Raw genomic sequence first — 24,653 nt, forward strand, 5'->3', positions numbered from 1 at the left:
AGCTGTCAGCACAGAGCCCAACGTAGAGCTTGAACCCATGAGCTGCAAGATCATGACCTGAGCTAAAGTTTGGACGCTTAGCCGACTGAGCCACGCACGTGCCCCAAGTGTAAGACCATTTTGATTCTGTAGTCTATAGATTAAATTTAGGTACATTCATTTCCATTTTCAGTAAAACCATTCAATTCAGTTGTTTCTCTGAACTTAGTGAAATGATCTTTTGGGTTCATAGGTTTATGTTTTATAGTAGGAATAGAGGATTAGTGAGAATTGCAGGACACCGGTGATTATTGTCTTTATTGTTTGTAACAATCTGTCTTGCTTTTTTAGTCCTTTATTTCTTTTGTTGCTATGATAGCACAAGAGTAAAAGCAAATAATGTCAGTGCATTTACTTTCTTTTCTGTTTTGTCTGAAATAATATATGTTTGTACTAAAACATGTCTTAATATGTTTTGCTTTTAAAGCAATTAATTTCTTTACCTACATTTTTAACTTTTAAATTTATCAGAGTATAGTGCCAATGGAGTTCCATATTTTAGAACCATTTTATTGGAAAATACTTTCTGAGAATGTGATAATGGAAACAGTTGGTTTGGGTTTTGGGTTGGTTTATGAGAGGAATGAAGGAGGATTTTTTCCCTTTGTAATTGAATCTTTGCAGTTGGGGGCAGGATGGCATATGTATTGTGACTTCTTAAAAAGGAAAGAAATCCCAACAGTTGGAAATTTGGGATAAGTGCATAATAACCAAATGGAATTTGTTTTGTGTGTTTTCTGTTAAGCGCATCTAGCGAAAGTGAGACTGAAAATCTTGAAGCACAACCGCAGTCTACTGTCCGTCCAGAAGAGATCCCTCCTATACCTGAAAATCGATTCCTAATGAGAAAAAGTCCCCCTAAAGCGGATGAAAAAGAAAGGAAAAACAGAGAAAGGGAGAGAGAGAGAGAGTGGTATGTGAATGTGTATATCTTATAGAGTGCCCTGCACTCTTCATAATCGAACTTATTTTTAAGTCTTACTTTAAACAAGATTTAATTGGTGACCTTGTCCCAACATTGAAATATTTTTAATAGGATAATGCTAACAAAGGTCCTTTTTGCTAATAACTACATAGCTGATAAGATAAACTAACTTAATTCAAACAGATTTTGAGTAAAAAGTTACTTTTTAAAAAGTAAGCAGTGCAGATACCAAAAAGATGTGTACCAATTCCACTTCAAACCAATTCCATTTAAAACAAGCTTACGGTGTTATTTGAATATATTAAACTTTACTTTTAAAAAAGTAAGAACCTTTAATAGGGCAAAAAGGCTGTTTTCCATGCCTAATTTATAGTATTCTAGTAATGAAAATTGATACCATATAGAACTTCTTCGAAGATTTTTCTCCATAAATTCATGTAATTAGTATTAGTAGGCTTTTTGATTCTTTATAAATCATTTTAATAATTATGTACAAAAACAAAAAAGATTGAGACCTTTTTCTTATTTATGACTAGAAATTTGTTGTTATAAAAGTAATAAAATTCAGAGTATCTCCCCTATACTTTCACACTAGAGTAAAAATATAAAAATAAGTCTTAGTGTAAAAAAAAAAAAGTTTTAGTTGTGTGAAACTTGAGGTAATTTTGATGGATTGGATTGAGTTAATTTTTCCTCAAGTGTTAAGAAAGAATATTTTTAAGGAAATAAATATTGCTGAGAAAATGTTTGAACTACTTTACAATCAACTTTTCAAAACATAACTTATATGTGTATTGTTTATGCTAATTAAGTATTAACTCATTATTTTTTGAAAACAGTTTTCTCTTTTTGATGTAAACTTTGGTACTAAACCATGGTGTAAACGTTTTGTTAATTCACATCAGCTTGTGTCTGCTTACTTCTCATTAATTACTCTTCTCTGTAGTTCTTTTAACAGTGCTTAATGCTTAAGGGATTATAAGCTACTTTGGAATAAGATAGTTTTAAAATTGTTCTCTCAGTGGCATCCAACCAATGCTGAGCTGTATGAACTCTTGTGTTGATTTTCCTTAACACTGTCAAGTTTATTTCATCCTAAAAATGGTTATATAGCAGTGTTTCTCAGCACACAGCTGGCATTTGCGGGCAGAATAGTTAGTTCTTCATCCTCGTGCACTATAAGACTTTAGCATTCCTGACTCGTGGCTCTAAGTACCAGTAGCACTCTCTAGTCATTGACAGTTGAAAAATGCTTCCATACTTTTCCAGATACCTACTAGGAATTGATAACATTCCTGGTTGAGAACTACTGATTTTTAAGTTTTTAAATTAGTTTAGATCCATAAAGCCAAATTTTCTAGATTCATTGTTATAAAATTGTATGTTTTAATTTTTCCCTTGCTTCCTTCTAGTAATCCACCTAACTCCCAGCCTGCTTCATACCAGAGGCGACTTTTAGTTACTAGGTCTGGCAGGAAAATTAAAGGAAGAGGACCAAGGGTAGGTGATTCTTTTCCCAAAAATCTTGATAATATTGGCATTTATCATAATTTTCGAATGTTTCTTAAATACTGTTTTGTACATAAGTAACTAAAATTTAGAGTAGATATGCATATTCAATTATATATTCTCTTTTTATAGTAACTTCTTTATATTGGTATTTCTAAACTGAAAATGCATGGGATATTAATAGATTTTACATGTACACAGTGTAAAATGAAGTCAATGTTTTGTGCCCCCGTGTTACTTCCTGACCACTGTATTGCTAATCTTGTTAAAAATTCATAAAAATTAACCTGGTTCTTATATCTCATTCTCTTTCTCTTTACTGGATCCTCCCTATCAATTTAAATATCTTGTGCTTTCAAAACTTTTTAGAAACCGAGCTATACTTGGTTTATTATTTCTTCACTTCCTACTCATTTCCTGCTTCCTAAACTGTTTCAGTTTGTCTTCTACTGTTCCGTTGAAAATAGCACTTGCTATATGGTCAGCTACATGTCACAAAATCCAGCGAGTCCTTTCAGTCTTTGTCTTACTTAATCTCCCTCCTTGTAATACTCTTGCCCTTTGCTTCCATCGTATTTTCTTTCTGTCTCTGGCCAGTCTGTTTTGAATTTCCAATGCCAGTTCATACTTCAATAGCTAGCCTTTCATAGTGTAGTATCGTGGGTTCCAACTCTTTTCGTTGTGCACCTGCTCCTTGGTGGTCTCATCGCTCTCATGGCTTCAGTGGCTACCATATATTGATAATTCTCATTTGCTCTTCTGGTACCAGGGTTTATCTGACAGCTGGCCAGTTGCCTCACAAACACCTCAAACTCTGCATATGTAATCCTGAGCATAAACAGTTCCTCTTTAGGCGTAATTCTCCTTTAGGTTCGTGTTCCGGGTGACAGATACCACCTCCTGTGTAGTTACTTAAAGCCCAAGAATGATTTCATTTCTCTGCTGTCCATCACCAAATCCTGTCAGTTCAACCTTCTCAATACTTTGAAATCCATCTGTTTCTCTCAAGTTCTACTCCCACACCTTAATTTAGTTTACCTTTGTATATTCTCTGAACTGTAAGTGGCTTTCTAACTGTTCTCATGGCAGCTCCCAAACTTCTTTGTCTTAGGGTCTTGGACCCAAAGATTTTGTAATGTGGATTATATCTATCTATATTTACTGTTTTAGAAATTAAAACCAAGAACTATTAAAAATGTAGAAATGTATAAGCACACATTCCATTAGCAATGAAAGCAAAGATACTAAAATGTCGGGTAGTCTGAAAAACTCCCCTGTACGATAATGAAAGAACAAAAGTGAAAAAGGCAAGTAACATGATTCACTGATGAAAATAGTTTTGACTTCACAGATCCCCTGAGTCTTGGGATCCCTAGATCACATTTGGAGAATCACTGATAACAATTCTTTATCTAAACAGCATCCAGAATAGTCATTTAAAAATGAAAATCTGATTATATCACTCCTTTGCCATTGATCTCAGGGTAAATCTACAATTTTTACCATGGCCTATGAGACCTCACAAAATCTAGCCCTTGCTTACCTTATCAGTGCTCTCGAGTACTACTTTCCCTTACAGTTTTTATCTTTAGCCATACTGATCTATCTTGTGATCATTTCTAACAAATGCTATTTTTCCTGTCTCAGAACCTTCAAATATCATATTTTTCATGCTTCACATGTTCTTCCTTACCCATCCATTCTCACTTTTACTTCCTTTTCATTACCCTTGCCTTTGTAACTTCTCATACCTCATACATGTTAGTTTTCAGCTTTTTAAGTTATATTTAACTTTCCCTGTACCAAGCCAGATCTCTCTGTTACATATTCTGTGAGCACCTTGTGCTTCTTTTATACTGATTCTAATTATAGCTGCATTTATGCTTATTAGTATCTGTGATTATATATCTGTCTGTGGGTTTCCTAGCCTTGTAGAATACAACTTCTAAAAGACCAAAATCCAGATATTTCTTGGCTCACTAAAGTTTCCTCAATACATGGTAGAGCAGTTGGCCATTCTAAGAGCTGAGTAAATATTGGTGGAATAAATGAACATCAATGCATTTACTCAGTTTTTCTCATAATATGGGAAATGTTCGCTTTGACACATCAAGAATATATATTTCCAAATTGGAACTTGGCAACTTGTAAGGGTTCTACTTGTAAGGGTACTACTTGATAGTAGTATCACTTAAATAGGACAGTTCTACAGAGAGGACATAAGTGGCTAGAGTTTGTGTGGCTAATGGTTTTTATTGGGAATTTACAGTATGAGTGTTTAAAGTATTTTCACCTCACTGGTTTCATACCTGAAAATTAGGAAATTTTAGTTATTATAGAGGGTATAAGAAATACCAGACATTTTACTTGAACCTAGAAATGTATATGCTTCAGGTATTATTGCAGTTATTTTTTTTTTAATGTTATTTTTATATGTTATATATTTTTATATGTTAATTTTTTTCCCTTTTTATTTTCTTAAGCGTTACCGAACTCCTTCTAGATCCAGATCAAGGGATCGTTTCAGACGTAGTGAGACTCCTCCACATTGGAGGCAAGAGATGCAGAGAGCACAAAGAATGAGGGTATCAAGTGGTGAAAGATGGATCAAAGGGGATAAGTAAGATTTAACTATATTATTTCAAATGTAGTGACAAGTATTTTTTTACTCTTATGCATAAAGTTTTACTTATAGCCATTTCATTTATTTCTGAATATTTAAAGGAAAATAGAATACCATTTTAGCTAATAATGGACACCATCCCTTTTCTAATAAAACTTCCAAAAAACTTTTTTTCTCATTTTTAGGAGTGAATTAAATGAACTAAAAGAAAATCAAAGAAGCCCAGTTAGAGTAAAAGAGAAAAAAATAACTGATCACAGGCATGTGTCTGAGAGTCCAAACAGAAAAAATGAAAAGGAAAAGAAAGTTAAAGACCATAAATCTAACAGTAAGGAGAGAGACATCAGAAGAAATTCAGAAAAAGATGATAAATATAATAAAAACAAAGTGAAGAAACGGGCCAAATCTAAAAGTAGGAGTAAGAGCAAAGAGAAATCAAAGAGTAAAGAAAGAGACACAAAGCATAATAGACATGAAGAAAAGAGGATGAGGTCAAGGAGTAAAGAAAGGGATCATGAGATTGTTAAAGAAAAAGAAAAGTGTGATTCTAAAGGAAAAGATCAGGAAAGAAGTAGAAGTAAAGAGAAATCTAAACAGTTAGAATCAAAAAGTAATGAGCATGATCATAATAAAAGTAAGGAAAAAGATAGACGTCCACAGTCTAGGAGTAGAGAACGTGATGTCACTAAAGGCAAACACAGTTACAATAGTAGAACAAGAGACCGAAGCAGAAGTAGGGACAGGAGCAGAAGAGTGCGATCTAGAAGCCATGACCGAGATCGCAGCAGGAGCAAGGAGTACCATAGATACAGGGAGCAAGAGTACAGGAGAAGAGGAAGGTCCCGAAGCCGAGAGAGAAGAGCAACACCAGGAAGATCGAGAAGTAAAGATAGGAGGAGGCGGAGGAGAGATTCACGAAGTTCAGAGAGAGAAGAAAGTCAAAGCAGAAACAAAGAAAAATATAGAAACCAAGAAAGTAAAAGTTCACACAGAAAAGAAAATTCTGAGGGTGAGAAGAGAATGTACTCTAAAAATCGTGATCATAATAGCTCAAATAATAATAGGGAAAAAAAGGCTGATAGAGATCAAAGTCCATTCTCAAAAATAAAACACAGTAGTCAGGACAATGAATTAAAGTTCTCCACATTGAAAAATAAGGAGGATGAGAAGACCAGGTCCTCAGTGGAAAAAGAAAACCAAAAATCAAAGAGTCAAGAAAATGACCACATACATGATAAAAATAAAAAATTTGATCATGAATCAAGCCCTGGAACAGATGAAGATAAAAGTGGATGAGTGAGTTGTGTAAACTTCTTATTTCCATTCTGTCTCAAATTTTAAGTTTTAAAGACTTGCTGATGAATCTCCTTTATGTTGTTTCCCTCTTTTCATTGTTTTTGGGTTTTATGTTTGTCTTTTTTTTTTTTTTTTTTAATGTGGACTTTATTGAGTTGATCTTTTGATAATCTGCAACCTGGATAATTTGTACTGCTAAAGTTTTAATAAACTTGAAATGAGAAAAACATTTTGGTGTAATACTGTGTGCTGTGTTTAACTATTTCATGTATGCATTTTTGTGTTGCAACAATCAGCCAATAATAGCAAATACGCTTTTCTACATCCCAGTTTGTGTGATCAGCCAGTTCAAAACAAGGGTAACTGATTGTTGGAATACATTGTTACATAAGCTTGTGTTTCTCATGTTTAAAGTAACTTTAGAAGCCACTAGATAGAAGAAATCTTGTGTAGATTTTCTGACTGCATTTGTAATAGAGGCTTGCAGCAGCACAACAGCTTTTAATTACACAGAAAAGTAGGATCCTAATAACTTGAGATCTTAAGTCATCACTTTGGATTTTTTAGTGATTTGTGCTTTAAAATATTTATATTGCACTTCCTATGTTCTTTTTAATTTCATTCATAGCTTGATTCATACTAATATTTTTCCTACCAAGTTTTGTTTTACTGAACTGTCTACAAAAATAGTTGAGTACTTTTTTTCAGTTGATGTACTGATTGAGTTTGACTTGCTGTTATACAGCATTTGACAAGAACTTACCTTAGAAGATGAGATTGTAATTCTCAGTTGTATGTTGCTTTTGATCTGAAGAGATGAAACTTTTGCTTTGGGGAACACTGTTTTATTTTTATTATCATTACCCTTCTCTAAAATGAGGATACTTTACTCACTAAAATATACCACTTGTGCAGGTCTTTTAAGTTAGACAGATTCTAAAAATTGTTAGTATTGACATATTAACTTCCAAGATTTCTCTTTTGGCCACTGATCTATATAGAGTTGAGTGATAGCTCTGCATGGTTGTTGTTTTGGTTTTGTTTTTTTAACTTGAGCTGGCTTCTCTAAATCTCATAGCTGTGAGTTTCAAATGGCAAGAAAATGCATCTTTTCTATATATATGTATCACAATAGGGTATAGCATGTTTATGACTCTGGTTTCTTTCTATTCAGATGGCTTTATACCATTATTGTTAACATTATTTTAGCTTGGCATGTGTAACATTGCCACATAGAGTAGAGTAGAAAGTTGCAAAATTTGATAGCTTACAGAGTTAAACAATAAAGATACCCAAAGTCCATTTACAATTTTTGTGTGTTGTATATTGCTATTTTTGTGATGTGTGGCCTTTTTTCCTGTGTTTTCTCTTCTAAATAAAATATTGAACATCCAGCAAACACAAAACCTGCCTCATTTGAGAAGAAATTTCAGAATTCCAATTAATAGTAGCCTTTAGAGTGTTTTGTACTTTAATATTTGTCAATGTAGTGTCACCTCTTAACCAAGGTAGCTTCTTGGAAAACCCAGTAACTAACTCAGTGCTGTTTGTACTGAGCAAAACAGTGCTTAACATAATACTTTCCATATTGATTAATACAGTAATGACACATTTGGCATTGTGGTAGCTGTTTGTATAAAGAATAGTAGGTAATGATTATAAAATTGTTTGGACTATCTTGAAGCAAATTTCCACAGTGGAGTCCTTTTAAATTTATTTTCCTGATGATAATGGTAATAGATATTTATGATAATCTGGGGTGATTGATTCCTTAGAGACTTAGACCACAAACCCTACCTTAGTTAGGGATGATTTAATCTTGAGTTCCAAGCTATATAATCTGTTACATATTTTAAACTAGTTATCTTAAAATTCAGTAAGTTGCATTTTTAAAATTTGTTATAAACTATTTGAGCTTCAAGAAAGGTGGTGCTATTTAAGAAAGGATTTCTAATAACAACAATAAACCCATGCTAAGTAAAAATACTTAATGTTGTCTGATTCCAGAGCTTTATCTACTAAAAATTACAGACCAGTAACCATAAGGGGAAGAATTCAAATTTCTGAAAGTAATATTCTCCTGATTATCAAAAGAGCAACTCTGTGCTAAGATCGATAGACGTTTAAAAACTGTTTTTACAGTAGAATAGATAACGGTAAAGAAATTGAAATGAGAGATGACAATCAGATTTTATTTTCCGAATATAAAAAATATTTAGAAAATAATTAAACAGCATTAACTGTACCTCAAGTCTGCCTTTGCATCTGAATAACACATAGCTCAAACAGTCCTTTCATTACATTTTTAATAGTTGTGGCACCTTTAGCTTTTACTTTGAATATACTCCTTCCTGAAAGCCGGCTCTTTCTTTCCTGTCAGATTGATTTTATAGTTATGTCTGAGCTTATGATTTACCTCCAACTATCTTTAACTTCATATTCGCTAAAGATATTTAATTGGTTTATTTTATTGTTTGGCGATATCTGAGAATTGTTTTTATGATTATATCATTCTATTTTGGGTTAACCATCTGCCACAGAAATTGACACTACAGAGAGATTAATGTTAATGTAAAGAATCTACTGGGTTGCATTAAAATATTTTTAAATTACAGTTAATGAGTTCATAGAGTATTGTACGTTCTAATAGAATTTCTTAAAGCCTTCACAGAAATTTCAAAAAATTTGCTAAATCTGTCTTTGCACAAGTGTGATACTGATTCATATTGGCTTTGCTGAATGGCCTTTGATTCTTGTACCCAGTGAAAGATATTAAACTGAAAAGTAAATATTTCTTAATATTATGGACAGGAACACATTGGGTTTCCAGTATTTTGAGTAGTGATATTAATGGACAATTCTGATTTGTTTTCAAGTTGGTATATGGAACAAGTTTTTTTTCTTTTTTCCTTTTTTAATTTTTTTAGTAGCTCATTGTGCTTTACTCCAGGTGGCAGGGTTTTTTCATCACACTTTGAACCTTTTATAGTAAATTTCTACAGAAACTTGTTCCCTTTACCTTCACTGGAAGGTACTTTAAATATATACCATATACAGTTGGTTGTTATAAAGAAACATAAAATGGGTATTTTTCTGTCTCCTTTTGGTCATGTGTACTGTAATTATTCAATTTAGTATTCATACATTTACAGTTGAATAAACTCTCCAAGGATTGTAGATTTATAACCTTATTGCGAAAAGATATGTTTTGTTACAAATACTTGTTTTAAAAAGTAATAAACTCCAGGAAGTACTGCATTGGCTGACACCTGCCCATAGTGGGTTTCCCAACTGCCTTGAAAGGATTCAGACAAATGCAAATTCTGGCCTGTGGTGTGACACAAGATGTAAATACTGAAAAATCACATAAATTAAAAACCAGCAGGGTTGGAGAAGGGAGTTGTTGAGGGGTGTTGTTTTTAGGTGGAGGAAGTGGTGGGATTAATTTGTGTTTCTGCTTTTTTTTTTTTTAAAGCAAATTCCTGTGTTACCAAAAGCCTATGCTGTATATTTTGTTTCTCTTTTGTGTGTTTCTAGTACTTTGAAGGATTGATAAACAAATTGGGTATTTGTATGTGGAGATGTTAAAAGTTGTGGCTGCTCTCTTTGTGGAAGGGAAAAACTTAAATGAAGTTAATGCACTTCTTTTCCTAGCTCAGAAGTCACTGTGATGTATATTTTTTTAATGAAATTTAGGAATAAAGCTGTTGTCACATTGTATAATTAGTTTCAAAATGCTGCTTCTCATCATTAGTCTAGTAACTGTTAAAACTGTTTTCTGCAAACTGCATTTTACAGAATTTAAACTCTGAAACTATCAACTTTTATAGTTAAACATTGTATTAAATAAACTATAACAGTTTGTTTTGTATTTTTAAAATTACTGTTGTATTAGTTATTCAACCTTTATTTTTATTAAAAGTAAATAATGAAGATAAATCAACTAAAAAATACTTTTATTTTACCCATGGGGATATAGAATTTGTATTAGGAAAAACTGAGCAAAGAGTTTCACAATACTGAACTTCTTTAAGAATTTAATCAGCAGTGATGACTTCCAGAAGGTTTGGAGATAAATTCTAGTGTAAATGTTCAATCATAATGCTTCAGATTGCAATGTGTCTTTTGCCTCAGCAAACTTAAGGTTAGATTTGAAATTTGTATTACTATCTACTGGAATGCTACCATTTGCTTTTTAATTCCTCCAAATTTCTCAGCATTGGGAACACTGTATTATATCCTGTGCCTGCCAGTTTTAATATAACACTTAACATTGTAAAGCCATATAGATGTTAATTGACTCGTAAAACAAATTGTCTAGTTTTTGGTTTCTTGTTTAGTTTCATTTTTATTTAAATTAGATATATTTAGGGAAAATGCACCAACTTGAAAGTCACTGAAATATATGGTTAGATAAAAATGTTCTGACCATTCAGTGGTTTGTATGTGTTAACAGGTGATATTAAATTCTCAAATTCTGGAGTGTTTTTAAATGCTTTATTTAGCCAGGAGAATATGTAAAAATGTGAGTGCTTCATATGGACTGTGTAAATTAATTGTGTATTAAAATACTTTTAGTATCAATTTGCTTTTCCTATTTTCATTGCTCTCTAGGTTTCCTTCTTAAACATATTTCCCAACCTAATACTGTATTTCCTTTTTATTTTTAAGCACTGATTCATAGTTTTTATACCTCCTACCCCCATACCCAAATTTCTTAGCCCCACATTTTAGCTATGGATTTCCTTTTTTTTTTTTTTAAGTTTATTTATTTTGAGAGAGAGAGAGAGAATATGAGTGTGGGAGGGGCGGAGAGAGAGGGTGAGAAAGAATCCCAAGCAGGCTCCATGCTGTCAGTGCAAAGACCAATGCAGGGCTAAATCCCACAAACCTTGAGATCATGACTTGAGCGGAAATCAAGAGTTGGATGCTTAACTGAGCCACCCAGGCTCCCCTAGCTATGGATTTATCAAATTGGCAGGTTACAACAGTTGTGTTTCCACTGCTTAGAGTGCTTTACAACTCAATTATTTTCACTTAGTTGTTTTGTGATTAATTTTAAAAGTTTGCATAGCGCTTTTGTTTTTAATGTGCTTAACTCTAGTAGAAAGCCCAGCCCAATTGAAAGTAAAACAATCGGGGTGCCTGGGTGGTTCAGTCGGTTGAGCGTCCGACTTCAGCTCAGGTCATGATCTCGCGGTCCGTGAGTTTGAGCCCCGCGTCAGGCTCTGTGCTGGCAGCTCGGAGCCTGGAGCCTGTTTCAGATTCTGTGTCTCCCTCTCTCTCTGACCCTCCCCCATTCATGCTCTGTCTCTCCCTCTCTCAAAAATAAATAAATGTTAAAAAAAATTTTAAAAAAATAATAAAACAAACTGTATATATAAGGAAAAAAACTAGTAATGTCTTTGGTGTTGTGTTCTTCACTCAAGTAAGTTGATTATAAAACACTTATGAAATTAGCCATTTTGTAGAAACATGTTCTCTTTTATAATGTGAAGTGAGTTTCATCCAAAACTAATAATCACCCCTAAATAACGTACAGTACTCTCTAATACGGAATTAAAAAAAAAAAAAAGATACATGGCAGAGGTTTCCAGACTATTAGTTCATTGGGCCTTAGCATCTGGGTAATTTTAACGTGGTGGCAACCCTAGGCCAAAAGAAATACTAATTTAGTATCCACGTGAAAAAGGAAAATCATTTGTATTTCACTCAAGCACAGTTACCGATAGGATGTGTGAAACATTCTACAATTCAAGACTTCCAGTCAGATTGGATGGCATCATCCTCACAGTCACCTGTGTATCAAATTGCTCATAATATGTTAATAACTGCTCATAAGTAGTTAATACTACTTAAAGAAGAATTATGTCAGGTAACTTGAAAACAGTAATTTGCACATGTCTAGCAAGATACTCTATAAAATAAACCACAAAGAAATAAAACTCCATAATCATGGTGTTAGTAATAACGGTAGTGTTTTTTGAAACTAAAAATTATGTATTGAAGCATAAATACATAAATTTCTGCTGAAGAGAAAAATATTTCCAATGGAATATAATTCAACTATAAAAAAGGAACAAAGTACTGATAATGGTACAACATGGACAAAACCTGAAAATAGCTAAATGAAATAGGCTGGACACAAAAGACCACAATGTGATTCCATTTATATAAAATATCCCAAAATAGGCAAATCCATAGAGACCAACCAGATCAGTGGTTGCCAGAAGCTAGGGAGAAGGAGAGGGAATGGGAAGTGACTGCTTACTTATAGATTTTGCAGTTGGAGCAATGAAATAATTGTCCTGGAACTAGATAATGGTGATGATTACACAATATTATGAATATACTTAATGCCCCTGAGTACATATTTTTTAAAGGCTAAAATTACACATGTTGTGTGTATTATCAAAGGGATTTGGATTAAACTTTGGCAGTTAATTAGACATAATTGCACTTAGATGAGTAGCTTTATTAACAAATCATAAGCATAAAATTCATTTATTTGTAGCTCATATTAGTTACACCTTAATATTCTCAATCAAAAATAAACCTTTTTCTACCATGTAAAACCTAGCCTTCCCTTAGACTTTTGAAAATTATATTTTGGTCCCTGAGAGTTACAAAAAGGGAGCTGGACTCCAGTGACATCATTTGCCTGATAACTGGGTCTTATTCCACCTCTGTCCACAAAAACAGGTCCATGGCCACCTCCATGTCCTTCCTGTACAGCTTTTACAAGAGGATAAATATATTTATTTGATTCCGACTCAAGTTCAATTACTTCTCTGGCATAATCCTGAAATTCCTTCTCCTTTTCAGCCATAAGAGCTTCAGTAAGTCTGCAATGCTCTAATTCTGCTTGTTTTTCTTGCTTTGTATTAAATTTATTTTTGGCCTATAAAGAAAGAAAATGCAATATCATATTAGTGCAATTTTCTAAATAAACATAGCATTTGAAGTTGTATATATACTTTTTTTCGAAATTCATTGATACATGACAAGTTCTGACTTCACAACTACACCTGACTTTGAACAACATGGGGGTTAGGGACACCAACTCCTGGCACAGTGAAGAATTCATGTATAAATTTGACTCCCCAAAATTTTACTAATAACTTACTGTTGATCAGAAGCCTAACTGATAATATAAAGTCAACACGTCATATGCATATATGTATTCAATGCTGCATTCTTAATACTTTTTTCTTAATTTTTATTTTTTTTATTTTTTAATTTTTTTTCCTTTTTCTTAATTTTTAAAAAAATTTCTATGTGGTTCATCTGCAAGTTTTTTCAAATGGTAGCAAATCTCAAAAAAAAAATCATGTATTTACTGAAAAAAATCCATGTATAAGTGGACCCCCACAGTGCAAACCTGTGTTGTTCAGGGGGCACTGGTATATACTCTATAATTTATTTCAGAAACTCCCATGCTTCTCACAGTAGTATGCTCAAAGTAGTGGCTCAGTGAAAATAGCCTTATGCAATACCATATCTTTAAGCAAATAATATAGCAAAATAGTTAAAAGCATGAGCTTTAGGTAAAAATCAACTGAGGTTAGAATGCTGTTTCTACCGTTTAGAAAATGTACTTTGGCAGGTGTAGAAGACCTACCAATCACTGTCCCTGACCTATCCACTATTTTTTTTTTTTTTTAATAATCTCTACACGCAACATAGGGCTCAAACTCACAGCCCTGAGATCAAGAGTCACATGTTCTTCCAACAGAGCCAGCCAGCCACTCCTCCTCCCTCACCCCCCCCACCATCCACTATTCTGAAGGAACTCCCTCAAACCCACTGTCCTAAATCAGTCCGATATACCATGTAATCCAGCCACATAAGATTAAATCAGCAGTGAATATCTGAACTAAATTAAAACAATTACATGTTGTTTTCCCAGGAATTTGAAGCTGGAATGAGTGGCATTTATCAATGTAGGTTGATTGATCTGGAACTGGGTGGAGTAAGTACTCTCAGCAATTTACCAAAAGTCAATTTATCAACATCTCATTTTTTTTTCTTTCAACTCATATTTGCAAAAGCATTGTTCTTTTCACTGTTTATATTTTTAAAAAAAAATTTTTAACGTTTATTTATTTTTGAGACAGAGAGAGACAGAGCATGAACGGGGGAGGGGCAGAGGGAGAGGGAGACACATAATCAGAAGCAGGCTCCAGGCTCTGAGCCATCAGCCCACAGCCCGACGCGGGGCTCGAACCCATGCACCGCGAGATCGTGACCTGAGCTGAAGTCGGACGCTTAACCGACTGAGCCACCCAGGCGCCCCTCACTGTTTATATTTTAATGAAGTCTGAAAATGTTTTGTCTTAGCATTTTAAGAAATGCTGAGCTTGTCAAACGTTTTGTGATTTTTGTCTACTTATAGATATATTTAATATTCATGAAAATATTTTTCTAAATCAGTAACCAATACTTAAGTATAAAATAGTAGCCCAAATGTGATATCCACCATAAATTGAAATTTATAAGGAAATAGAGCAACCATAACAATATGAAATACCAAATTTTTATTAGTCCTACAATTCGAAATTAAGTCTTCTATGTTTAAAAAAAAGGCTTTATGTGCTATTTGTTGAATTGGTGATACAATATACAATATCAAAAGTTTGAAAAGGCAGAAAATGATGTTCAAAAAGATTAAGAAACAAAAGCACAAAAACACTCTCATAAAAGGTAAAATGCTATAATTTGGGAACTTGCAGGGAAATTAGGATATGTTCGTTTGGCAGCAATTTGTAGAAAGACATTAAGGAAGTACAGAAAGGAAGTGACAATGGAAGTGAAGGATTACCATAATGGATCATAAGATGCCTCAATTTATTTTTTATTTTTTATTTTTTTTCAACGTTTATTTATTTTTGGGACAGAGAGAGACAGAGCATGAACGGGGGAGGGGCAGAGAGAGAGGAAGACACAGAATCGGAAACAGGCTCCAGGCTCTGAGCCATCAGCCCAGAGCCCGACGCGGGGCTCGAACTCACGGACCGCGAGATCGTGACCTGGCTGAAGTCGGACGCTTAACCGACTGCGCCACCCAGGCGCCCCTGATGCCTCAATTTTGATATGCATTAAGCATAAATAGATTTATAAAGAAACTTCAAAAATATTGTTTTACAATCCTAAAAATTATAACAGATGGGGCTAAAGTAATAAGCATCTTTAGAGGATGCTAGAGAACTAATTATTTTGAATACTGGAAAATAAAGGGAAATTATCAAGCATTTATCCTGTCTTTAAAAAATGTACCTGAGGGATGCCAAATTGTTGATCCTGAAAAGTTCTTTGATGACTTGAGCATATGAGTATGAAGAAATGAGAGAATATCAATGTCTTGCCACCTCATGAACTAAGAGATCAAGCAATGATCATCAAAGGCTGTTCATGTCACAGAAAATGACAACAGTCATTAAGTGCCTTCTGATGGAATTAACACCACCTAAGAATTTTCACCAAAAGATTTGAACCTGAATCTGACCCAAACTAAATTGTATCTGAAATGCAGGGAACATAATAAACTACATCACAGGGATTCAACCATAAAAATCCAGACTGTAGTAATTCCAAAAGACAAGAAACTCTGTCAACTAGTAAAACGCCCCAACTAATAAATTGCAAGACAAACACAATAAAGACAAAAAGGCAGAACTTAAGACAAAAAAGAGAGGATAGGGGTGGAGGAGGAGTGTTAGATAAAAGAGACTTAAAAGACATATCAACCACATAGAATATACAGACCTTATTTGATCCTGATTAAAACAACAAACTAAGGGGCACCTGGCTGGCTCAGTTGGTAGAGCATGCGACTCTTGGTCTCAGGGTTGTGAATTTAAACCTCACGTGGGGTGTAGAGGAGCATACTTAAAAAAAAATTAAACAAAACCAACAAACTAAAAAATATGAGACAATTTGAAGGAAATTTAAACACTGAATATTAATTGATTTAGACATGATAATAAAATTATGATTGTGTAAATTTATAGAGTCCCTGAGTTTTAGAGATACATACTGAAATGTATGTTGATGAAATGATATCTGGGATTTGCTTCAAAATAATTGGGCAGATCCTACTTCTGGCAATGGCTACATGAGGAAGTTAGCCATTTCGCCTCCACAAAAAACAAACTTATTATTAAAAATTATTAAAATCCCCATTTCAGAGCACTGTTAAGTGACAATGTATAGGCAACTACTTGACAAATGTGTTTTCATGAAAAACTGCTACTAAATCAGGTAAGAATCGCAAGTTTATGGCATTCTTGTCTGGGGGCCATTGCTATCTCTTCAGCTCAGGTGGTGAAAACTTGCAGGTTTGCTGGACAATGATGGCAGATTTCATTTGGGTTGAGTAGCAAAGCAGCTAGAAATTTAAGGATGAGTTTCTGGAAGTGAGATGGGTAGAGAAGGACTGAAATAATAAACTCTATGAACATCCTTGACTAATTGGTAAACTACACATTCACACAGGAGACCCCAGTGAGCTTAGCAAAGATTAAAAGCCAGGGGAAACTGTGAATTTGCTGTTTTTAGAAATAACATCCTCAACCCATACACAACTTATATAGCAGGAGTACAGCATTACTGGCTTAACGTAACTGAACTGAACTCCACCCACATTATTGGTTGACTATCAAACTGTCAATCTGCTGAAAGCCAAAAATAAAGAGAAAATTTTGAAACCAGCAAGAGAAAAATGATATATCACATTTAGGGGACCAACAATATGATTAATGGTAGGTTTCTAATTATAAACAATGAAGGCCAGAAGATATTGGAACAATATATTCAAAGGGCTGGGGGAAAATGATATCCAGTAATTTTATACCCAATGAAATGAAAACAAAGTTATTTCCATAAATACATAAACTGAAATGGTTTATTGCTAACCCATCTATGCTGAATAGAACTGGCCAATAAACATGAAAAGATGCTCAACATCACTAATCATTAGGGAAATGCAAATGAGAACCACAAGTGAAATACCACTTCAAACCTATTTCAATGGCTATTATAAACAACAACAAAACCAACAAACCCAGAACACAACAAATGTTGAGAATTGGAGAAATTAGAACCCTTGAATATTGATGGTGGGAATTGTTAAACGGTTCACCTTTATAGAAAACAGAATGGTGGTTCTTTAAAAAGTTAAACCTAGAATTATCATATGATCCAGGAATTCTATTTCTGTGTATATAGACAAAATAATTAAAAGCAGGACTCAACAGGTATTTGTATACCACAGAAGCATTATACACAATAGCCAAAAGATGGATACAACCCAAATGTCCACTGATGGATGTATGTATAAAGAAAATGTACATACAATGGAATATTATCCATGGATGAATCTTGAAGGCATTATGCTAAGTAAAATAATACAGATACAAAAGGGCAAATATTGCATGATTCCACTAATATGAGGTACCTGAAATATTCAAACTCAGAGACAGAAAGTAGAATAGTGGTTACCAGGGACTGGGAGGAAGGGGGAATGAAAAGTTACTGTTTAATGGTATAGAGTTTCAGCATAGAATGATGAAAAAGTTATGGAGATGGATAATGATGATAGTAAATGCACTTGATGGCCCTGAACTATACACTGAAAAATGGATAAAATAGCAAATTTTATGTATATTCTACCATATTAAAAAAATGTTAAAACCCAATGATAAGAAAACAAACAATCCAGGGGCACCTGGGTGGCTCAGTCGGTTAAACGTCTGACTCTTGGTTTTGACTCGGGTCATGATCTCACAGTTTGTGAGTTTGAGCCCCACATCAGGCTCTGTACTGACAGTGCTGGGTCTGCTTAGGATTCCCTCTCCCTCTCTCTGCCCCTCCCTTGCTCAGGCTCTCACTCTCTCTCAAAAATAAGTAAACTTTAAAGAAAAACAAAAAAAGAAAACCCAATTGAATAATACACAAAAGATTTTAATAGACACTTCACAAAAGAAGGCACACAAATGGCTATGAAGGATGTATAAAGACCTTCAAAATCTTAGTCACTAGGGAAATGCAAAACAAAACCATGAGATATCACTACACTATAAGTAGTTAAAATTAAAGGATAATGATACTAAGTGTTGATGAGGATGTGGAACAACTTATCCTCGCATATGTTGCTGGTAGGAATGGAAAATGGTATAGCCATTTTGTAAAACAGTTTAAGTCGTAAATGATTGGATGCCAGGTCCTCTACACATATTCTAAAATCTCTGGTACCCCTATTCACCCCAACTCTGAAATCTATGAGATCTCAGTCAACATAATCTCTGGGTTACAGTTATAAAGAGGGGAAAAACTAAAAGAAGATAAGCATTATGACCTGCCATATGCATTTGCATTTTCTTTAATATTTACTAAAGCACAATAGACACTGAAGAAAAATAGTTGTGCAAAAGACATAAACTTAGTATGGGAACTTCAGTACAGATAAAAACAGAAACTAACTCTTCACATTTTTTATATATTTTATTGTGTCATAATCATAATGATCACCTGATCTTATTTGATAAAATAAACCACCTGGGAAACAGAAAACTAGCAAGAACTCTACATTACATATTTATTGCTAAGATAAGTATAAACATTTAAGAATAATTACCATTTGCTGAATATGAGCATCTCGAACTTTTTGATGTTCCTTATCAGCTTTGCGTTTTTTCTCCTTTTCATGCTCCTGGAAAATCTGATCTGCTTTCATGATAGCCAGCAATTGTTTTTTAGCCTCTAGTTTTCTCTGCCTTTCTTCTTCCTCTTTATTTTTCATCTAGATGTTAAAAGGTAAAGGAAAAAAAAAAGTTTTTATCAACCAGTTCTCTTTAATAAAGCACAGAGTTAGAAAGCTCCAAGCAGAAAGCCAGCCAGGAGCAACGCAAGAGTGGAAAATTTACATGCACCTGGGCTGGTTCCCACAAGGCCAGTTTTCTTCTATTTCTCCAATAACAGGAAACACTGAAAACTTGAGTAACATTGGTGGTTTAAAAAAATAAAATAGAGAAACAGATGGCAAGAGCTTCTCAAGGTAAAGGAATATTTGTAGGTAAAAAATTAATTGCTACAATGTCTATAAACTATCCAAATGAAATGTTATGACAGTCAATTTTGTAGGAGATAAGGATTATCTGAAAGATCAAATACAGAAATGCAATAGAGTGATTTTTACTTGGTTTGTCTTAAAAACATTCAAATGTATATTAAGTGAATAACAATTTTTGCATTTCAGATGGTTCTGAAACAGAAGCATCTATCTTTGTATCTATCAATATCTTATTTGTAATTGATTATCGTGATATTCTGCTAGCAAGTAAACATAGTTTGATTTCAAGAATATAGGCAGGTAATTCATACATTGTTTTCCAAATCTTTTTTTTGTCAGAGAGGCAGAGGGAGTGGAAATTACAATGGAAAGGGCTTACATTTGTTGTTGTTGTTTTTTATTTTTATTTGTTATAATTTAATTGCTTACCACAACAGCTCTATGTTCTTCAATCGCTTTTAATTCTGCCTTGTTTTTTTCATATTTTTCTCTTTCTCTTTTTTCCCGTTCAGCCTCAGCTTCTGCAGTATGTCTAGCAATAATCAAATCTTCATTGTCGAGTTTCTCTTTCATTAGTTCACTCAGGAAGTTATTTATTCTTTCTCTCCTTTCTTCCATTAGCCTATAACAAAATAACCCGCACTTGTTAAATCTTCATGAATAGATTTGTTTTGAAGCCAATATAATTTTATTAGAAATCATATATTTTATAGTCTTTTACAAGACTAAATGGAGCCCCATTGCTCTTTATATGTACTAATTATTTTAAGTGGAAACTAATTTTAATACTTTATTTTTAGAATAAAGTTTATTTTATTTTATTATTTTTTTAAGAATAAAAATATTTAAAAAATTTTTTTCAACGTTTATTTATTTTTGGGACAGAGAGAGACAGAGCATGAACAGGGGAGGGGCAGAGAGAGAGGGAGACACAGAATCGGAAACAGGCTCCAGGCTCTGAGCCATCAGCCCAGAGCCCGACGCGGGGCTCGAACTCACAGACCGCGAGATCGTGACCTGGCTGAAGTCGGTCGCTTAACCAACTGCGCCACCCAGGCGCCCCGAGAATAAAAATATTTTAGAAAAGATATTTTAAAAACCCAAAGGGAGGAATGTATGTAATATCTTGTGTGTGTGCATGTGTGTGTGTCCAGGAAATAAAGTGTTAAAATTCTCACAATGAAAATTTTTTCAAAAGTTATCAGATACCCTTCCTACTTAAACACTGGAGGCTTAGGTTATAAAATAAATCAAAGGCATTTCTTTATTTTTTTAAATTTTTTTTTAACGTTTATTCATTTTTTGATAGAGAAAGACAGAGTGTGAGTGGAGGAGGGGCAGGGAGAGAGGGAGATACAGAATCTGAAGCAGGATCCAGGCTCTGAACTGACAGCACAGAGCCCGACGCGGGGCTCGAACTCATGGACTATGAGATCATGACCTGAGCCTAAGTTGGACGCCCAACCGACCGAGCCACCCAGGCACCCCAACATTTCTTTAAATGAAATCTCAAAAATAACTAGTAAGAATTATCAAACTCTTGAAGAAATCCATCCTATTACTATATCCTGTTTACAATTTATTCATAGCACCTTATTGACTTCATCTATTCATATGAAGATAAACAACTCTCCTTTCATACTAGGAGATTCCTGAGGTCAGAGACGAGGTAAGTCTTGTAATTCAGAGCCAAGCATGGTGCCTGACACATTCAACAATAACTAGGTATTTGTTAAAGGAATAGGGGTATTTTCATATAAGATTGGGTGAAAAATACTTTTAAATTTAGATATGACAGATTTACTAAATAATTGCGTGAGTTTGCAAAGAAATGTGGGAGAAATGGTAAGAAAGAACACAGTGCATATCCCAAGGAAATTATAATCTAAAGTGGAGAAAAGACATTTATGCAAATAACTATACAAGGCAAAGGGTGATACGTGCCATCAGAGAGCTAGAAAGTGATATGGGCAGATGAGAAAAAAAGGTTTCATGGAAAAAGTGACACTTCATCTAGGCTTTCAAAAACAATATTCTAAACACTTTTATTGATTGCCTACAATACTCCAGACTCTATTCCAGGTGCTGGGGACATAATAGTAAAAAAACCTTAAAAATCTCTGCTTTCATAGAACTTTCATTATAGCTGGGGTAGACGGAGAGTAAACCAAGTAAGTAGTTAAAATAGTGCCATATCACACAATGAGGAAGAAGAAAGCAACCTAAACAGGTTACCTAAACAGGTAAGCAATGTGGAGAGTGGAGCTGTAATTTTAACTTAGGTAGTCACGTAAGGCCTCAATAAGAAGGCCTTATATGAAGGCCCTATATTTCAGAATAATGATCTGAAAGAGTTAAAGGTGAGCATTCCTCAGAGAGGGTACAGGAGTTCAGTGTGAGTGATTAAGAGGCAACAAAGGAGAGGACAGTATGAGATGAAGTCTGAGTGATGAGGCTGAGGCAGCTGGGAATTAGGAGAGCCTCATGGGCCTCAATAAATACATGTGATGTAAAGCCATCAGAACAGTTTGCACAAGGGAAAAGTAGATCTAGACAGAAACAGGATGTACTGCAACTGGCCTCCTGCTCTCCCTCACCTCATCTCAAACTTCTCACTAAGGTGAGCAGTGGTCTCCCTATCTGATGAACATTTCATTTTTAAAATCTCATTTAATCCCTCTATTGATCTAACACCAATGACTGCTGTCTTCTTATTGAAACTTTCCTTTCTTGTTTCTCTGGTTTTCTTCCAATCTCTGATAACTATTCTTTGGTCTCCACATTATCTTCTTTCTCCATTTGACCCTTAAATATGGACTTCTCTAGGGACCTTCATTTTTTACCTACTCACCATAAGTAAGCTCATCTGTATCCACAGTTCTAACTACCACTATATCAGTGGCTCACAACGCCATCTCCAGCTCAAATCCCTCTCCCACAGCAGAGATTTCCACTATTTCCAACCATCTACCAGATTGATTTCCTTGATATTCCAAGGGAACCCTAACTCACATGCTGCAATTGATATCATCATGTCACTGAATGCCCTAGTCATATATAAAATAATAAGACTTATTCTTAAAAATTACTCTCATATTCCAACTTCTGATTTATAATAATTTCAGACAGTACTTAATTACATAAGTTATTTTTAAAAGCTTACCTGTGTGTTTCAGCTTCTTTTTCTTTCCCTATTTGCATCAGACGCTTTTTTGCTTTGATAAATTTTCTGATCTTTTCATCCTCCTCCTCTTGCTGCTGCCGTTCCACAGCCTTGATGATATTTTTATCATTCACATGTTCCTTGAGGGAAAAAATTGTGTATTATCCTATCACAGAAACATGTTTCAACATACGAATATCTAACAAAAACTTGTGAAATGGCCACAGTTTCTGACTCAGTTATTTCTCTCTCAGGAACTTATCCCAAAGAAATAATCAGAGATGTGCATTAAGTTTTATGTACCATGTGCTTTATCTCAAAGTTACTTATAAGAGTGAAAAATTGTAAACAATCTCAATCTTTAATAATGAAGAAATGGCTAAGTAAATTATACTCTCAATGACATGGGAAGATACAAACAATATAATGGGCAAGTGGGGGGAAAGGAGAATATAAAATACTACATAGCAACTTCAGTTTTATACACATATACAGATGTAAGTTTGTAACGTATATATAACTGGAAGGATTGAATCAAATGTTAATAGTTATCTCTGTGGTATGAGATTATATAGGTTACTTTTCATCTTAATGCTTTTCTGTATTTCCTTTCAAATATTGCCTTAAAATATGTAATTAAAAATAATTTTATAATCAGAAAAAATACATTAAATATATACAATTTTCATTTAATGTTTAAATAGTTAATACAATCATATGGTACACAAAATAAAAATATTTAAAAGATACACAATGCAGGGGCACCTGGGTGACTCGGTCGGTTGAGTGACCAACTCTTGATTTCGGCTCAGGTCATGATCCAGGGTCGTGGAGTCAAGCCCCATGTGGACCTCCGTGCTGAGCGAGGAGCTGGCTTAAGATTCTCTCTCTCTCTCTCTCTCTCTCTCTCTCTCTCTCTCTCTGTCTCCCTCTGGCCCTCTCCCCCACTCGTACTCTCTCTAAAATAACAAACAAAAAAACAAAACAAACCCCAAGATACAAGTGTAAAGTGTTCTTCCTTCCCCATCCACTGTCTATTTGCCTGTATTCCTAATTCCCCTGCCAGACTCGATCACTGTGAAACTAGTGAAAAAGAACTGTACCAAAGTATGTTACTGTGAAATTTTAGAGCTGCAGACGTAAAGACCCAGAAATCTTTCAGGAAGAGAGAGAGAAAAAAGTAAAACACAACGGATCACATAAATAGGCTGAAGACTCTAAATGACATCATACTTCTCAATAGCAATACTGGAAGCCAGATGATTATGAAACTATGAACACAAAATTCTGAATTCTGAATCAGAATTCTATATCTAGTCAAACTATAAAGCAAATGTGATTTTAAATGATAACCTTTTCAGATAAGAATTTTTAAAATTGACCTGTATACCCTTTGTTAGGAGGTTACTTGAAGATATATTTCAGCAAGATGGAGAAGTAAACCAAGAAAGAGGAAGGCATGTGATTCAGGATATGGGAGCCTCAGCCCAAGAAAGTAACCCAGGGAAGTGCAAGAATGACTTCTGGGCAGGAGGCCTAGAGGGCAAGCAGCCCAGAAGGAGAAGGATGGAGAACTCTGGATGGGGGAGCTCTAAAAAAAAAAAAAAAAACACCAATAATGTAGATAATTTGATATTATTTAGATGAATATTTGAAAACTAACATCAATATGCATTTGACGGAACTTATGGAACATGTGGGAAAAAACATGGTGTACAGCCATCAAAGCAAATAAATGCACAATTATTTTAATCACAGAAAAACATTTATGCAAGCAAAGAAATATAATCATAGTATATACTGTTTGGCTCTTCAGAGAACAATATTTATATAATAAAGATAATGATTTAGCTATAATTGTAACACAATTATTTTAGAGGAAGGAGAGAATGGAAAGAGAACAGTGTTAGAAAAGAACTCAATCCTTAACTACCAGAGCAGAGAGACAGAAAATGTCTAAAATTGATAAATCAAGATCTATATCTTTTTCTTTAATTTTTTTTTAGCCATTATTCATTTTTGAGAGACA

General features: G+C 34.2%; 2 protein-coding genes across 5 annotated transcripts in view; one reads left to right on the forward strand and one right to left on the reverse strand.

The window, feature by feature from the left end:
• Positions 1-10,976, forward strand: part of PPIG (peptidylprolyl isomerase G) — a 46,109-nt gene extending 35,133 nt beyond the window's left edge. For all 4 annotated transcript variants that reach the window (XM_040475318.1, XM_040475319.1, XM_040475320.1 and 1 more), the window contains 4 exons: positions 785-952; positions 2,377-2,464; positions 4,957-5,093; positions 5,282-10,976. In XM_040475318.1, coding sequence (XP_040331252.1) covers positions 785-952; positions 2,377-2,464; positions 4,957-5,093; positions 5,282-6,392 — 1,504 coding nt within the window. In that variant the 3' untranslated portion in view covers positions 6,393-10,976. The remainder of the gene's footprint in view (positions 1-784; positions 953-2,376; positions 2,465-4,956; positions 5,094-5,281) is intronic.
• A 1,870-nt stretch (positions 10,977-12,846) lies between these two features.
• The window catches only part of CFAP210 (cilia and flagella associated protein 210), a 30,623-nt gene continuing 18,816 nt past the window's right edge, over positions 12,847-24,653 (reverse strand). Inside the window, exons 6-9 of the mRNA XM_040475323.1 lie at positions 22,625-22,764; positions 19,891-20,083; positions 19,027-19,191; positions 12,847-13,293 (exon numbers count right to left, since the gene is read on the reverse strand). Of these exons, the coding sequence (XP_040331257.1) occupies positions 12,955-13,293; positions 19,027-19,191; positions 19,891-20,083; positions 22,625-22,764 (837 nt within the window). The 3' untranslated portion in view covers positions 12,847-12,954. The remainder of the gene's footprint in view (positions 13,294-19,026; positions 19,192-19,890; positions 20,084-22,624; positions 22,765-24,653) is intronic.

Source organism: Herpailurus yagouaroundi, unplaced genomic scaffold, assembly GCF_014898765.1.
Source record: "Herpailurus yagouaroundi ecotype Mexico unplaced genomic scaffold, PumYag 140, whole genome shotgun sequence".
In the NCBI taxonomy this organism is placed as follows: Eukaryota; Metazoa; Chordata; class Mammalia; order Carnivora; family Felidae; genus Herpailurus; species Herpailurus yagouaroundi.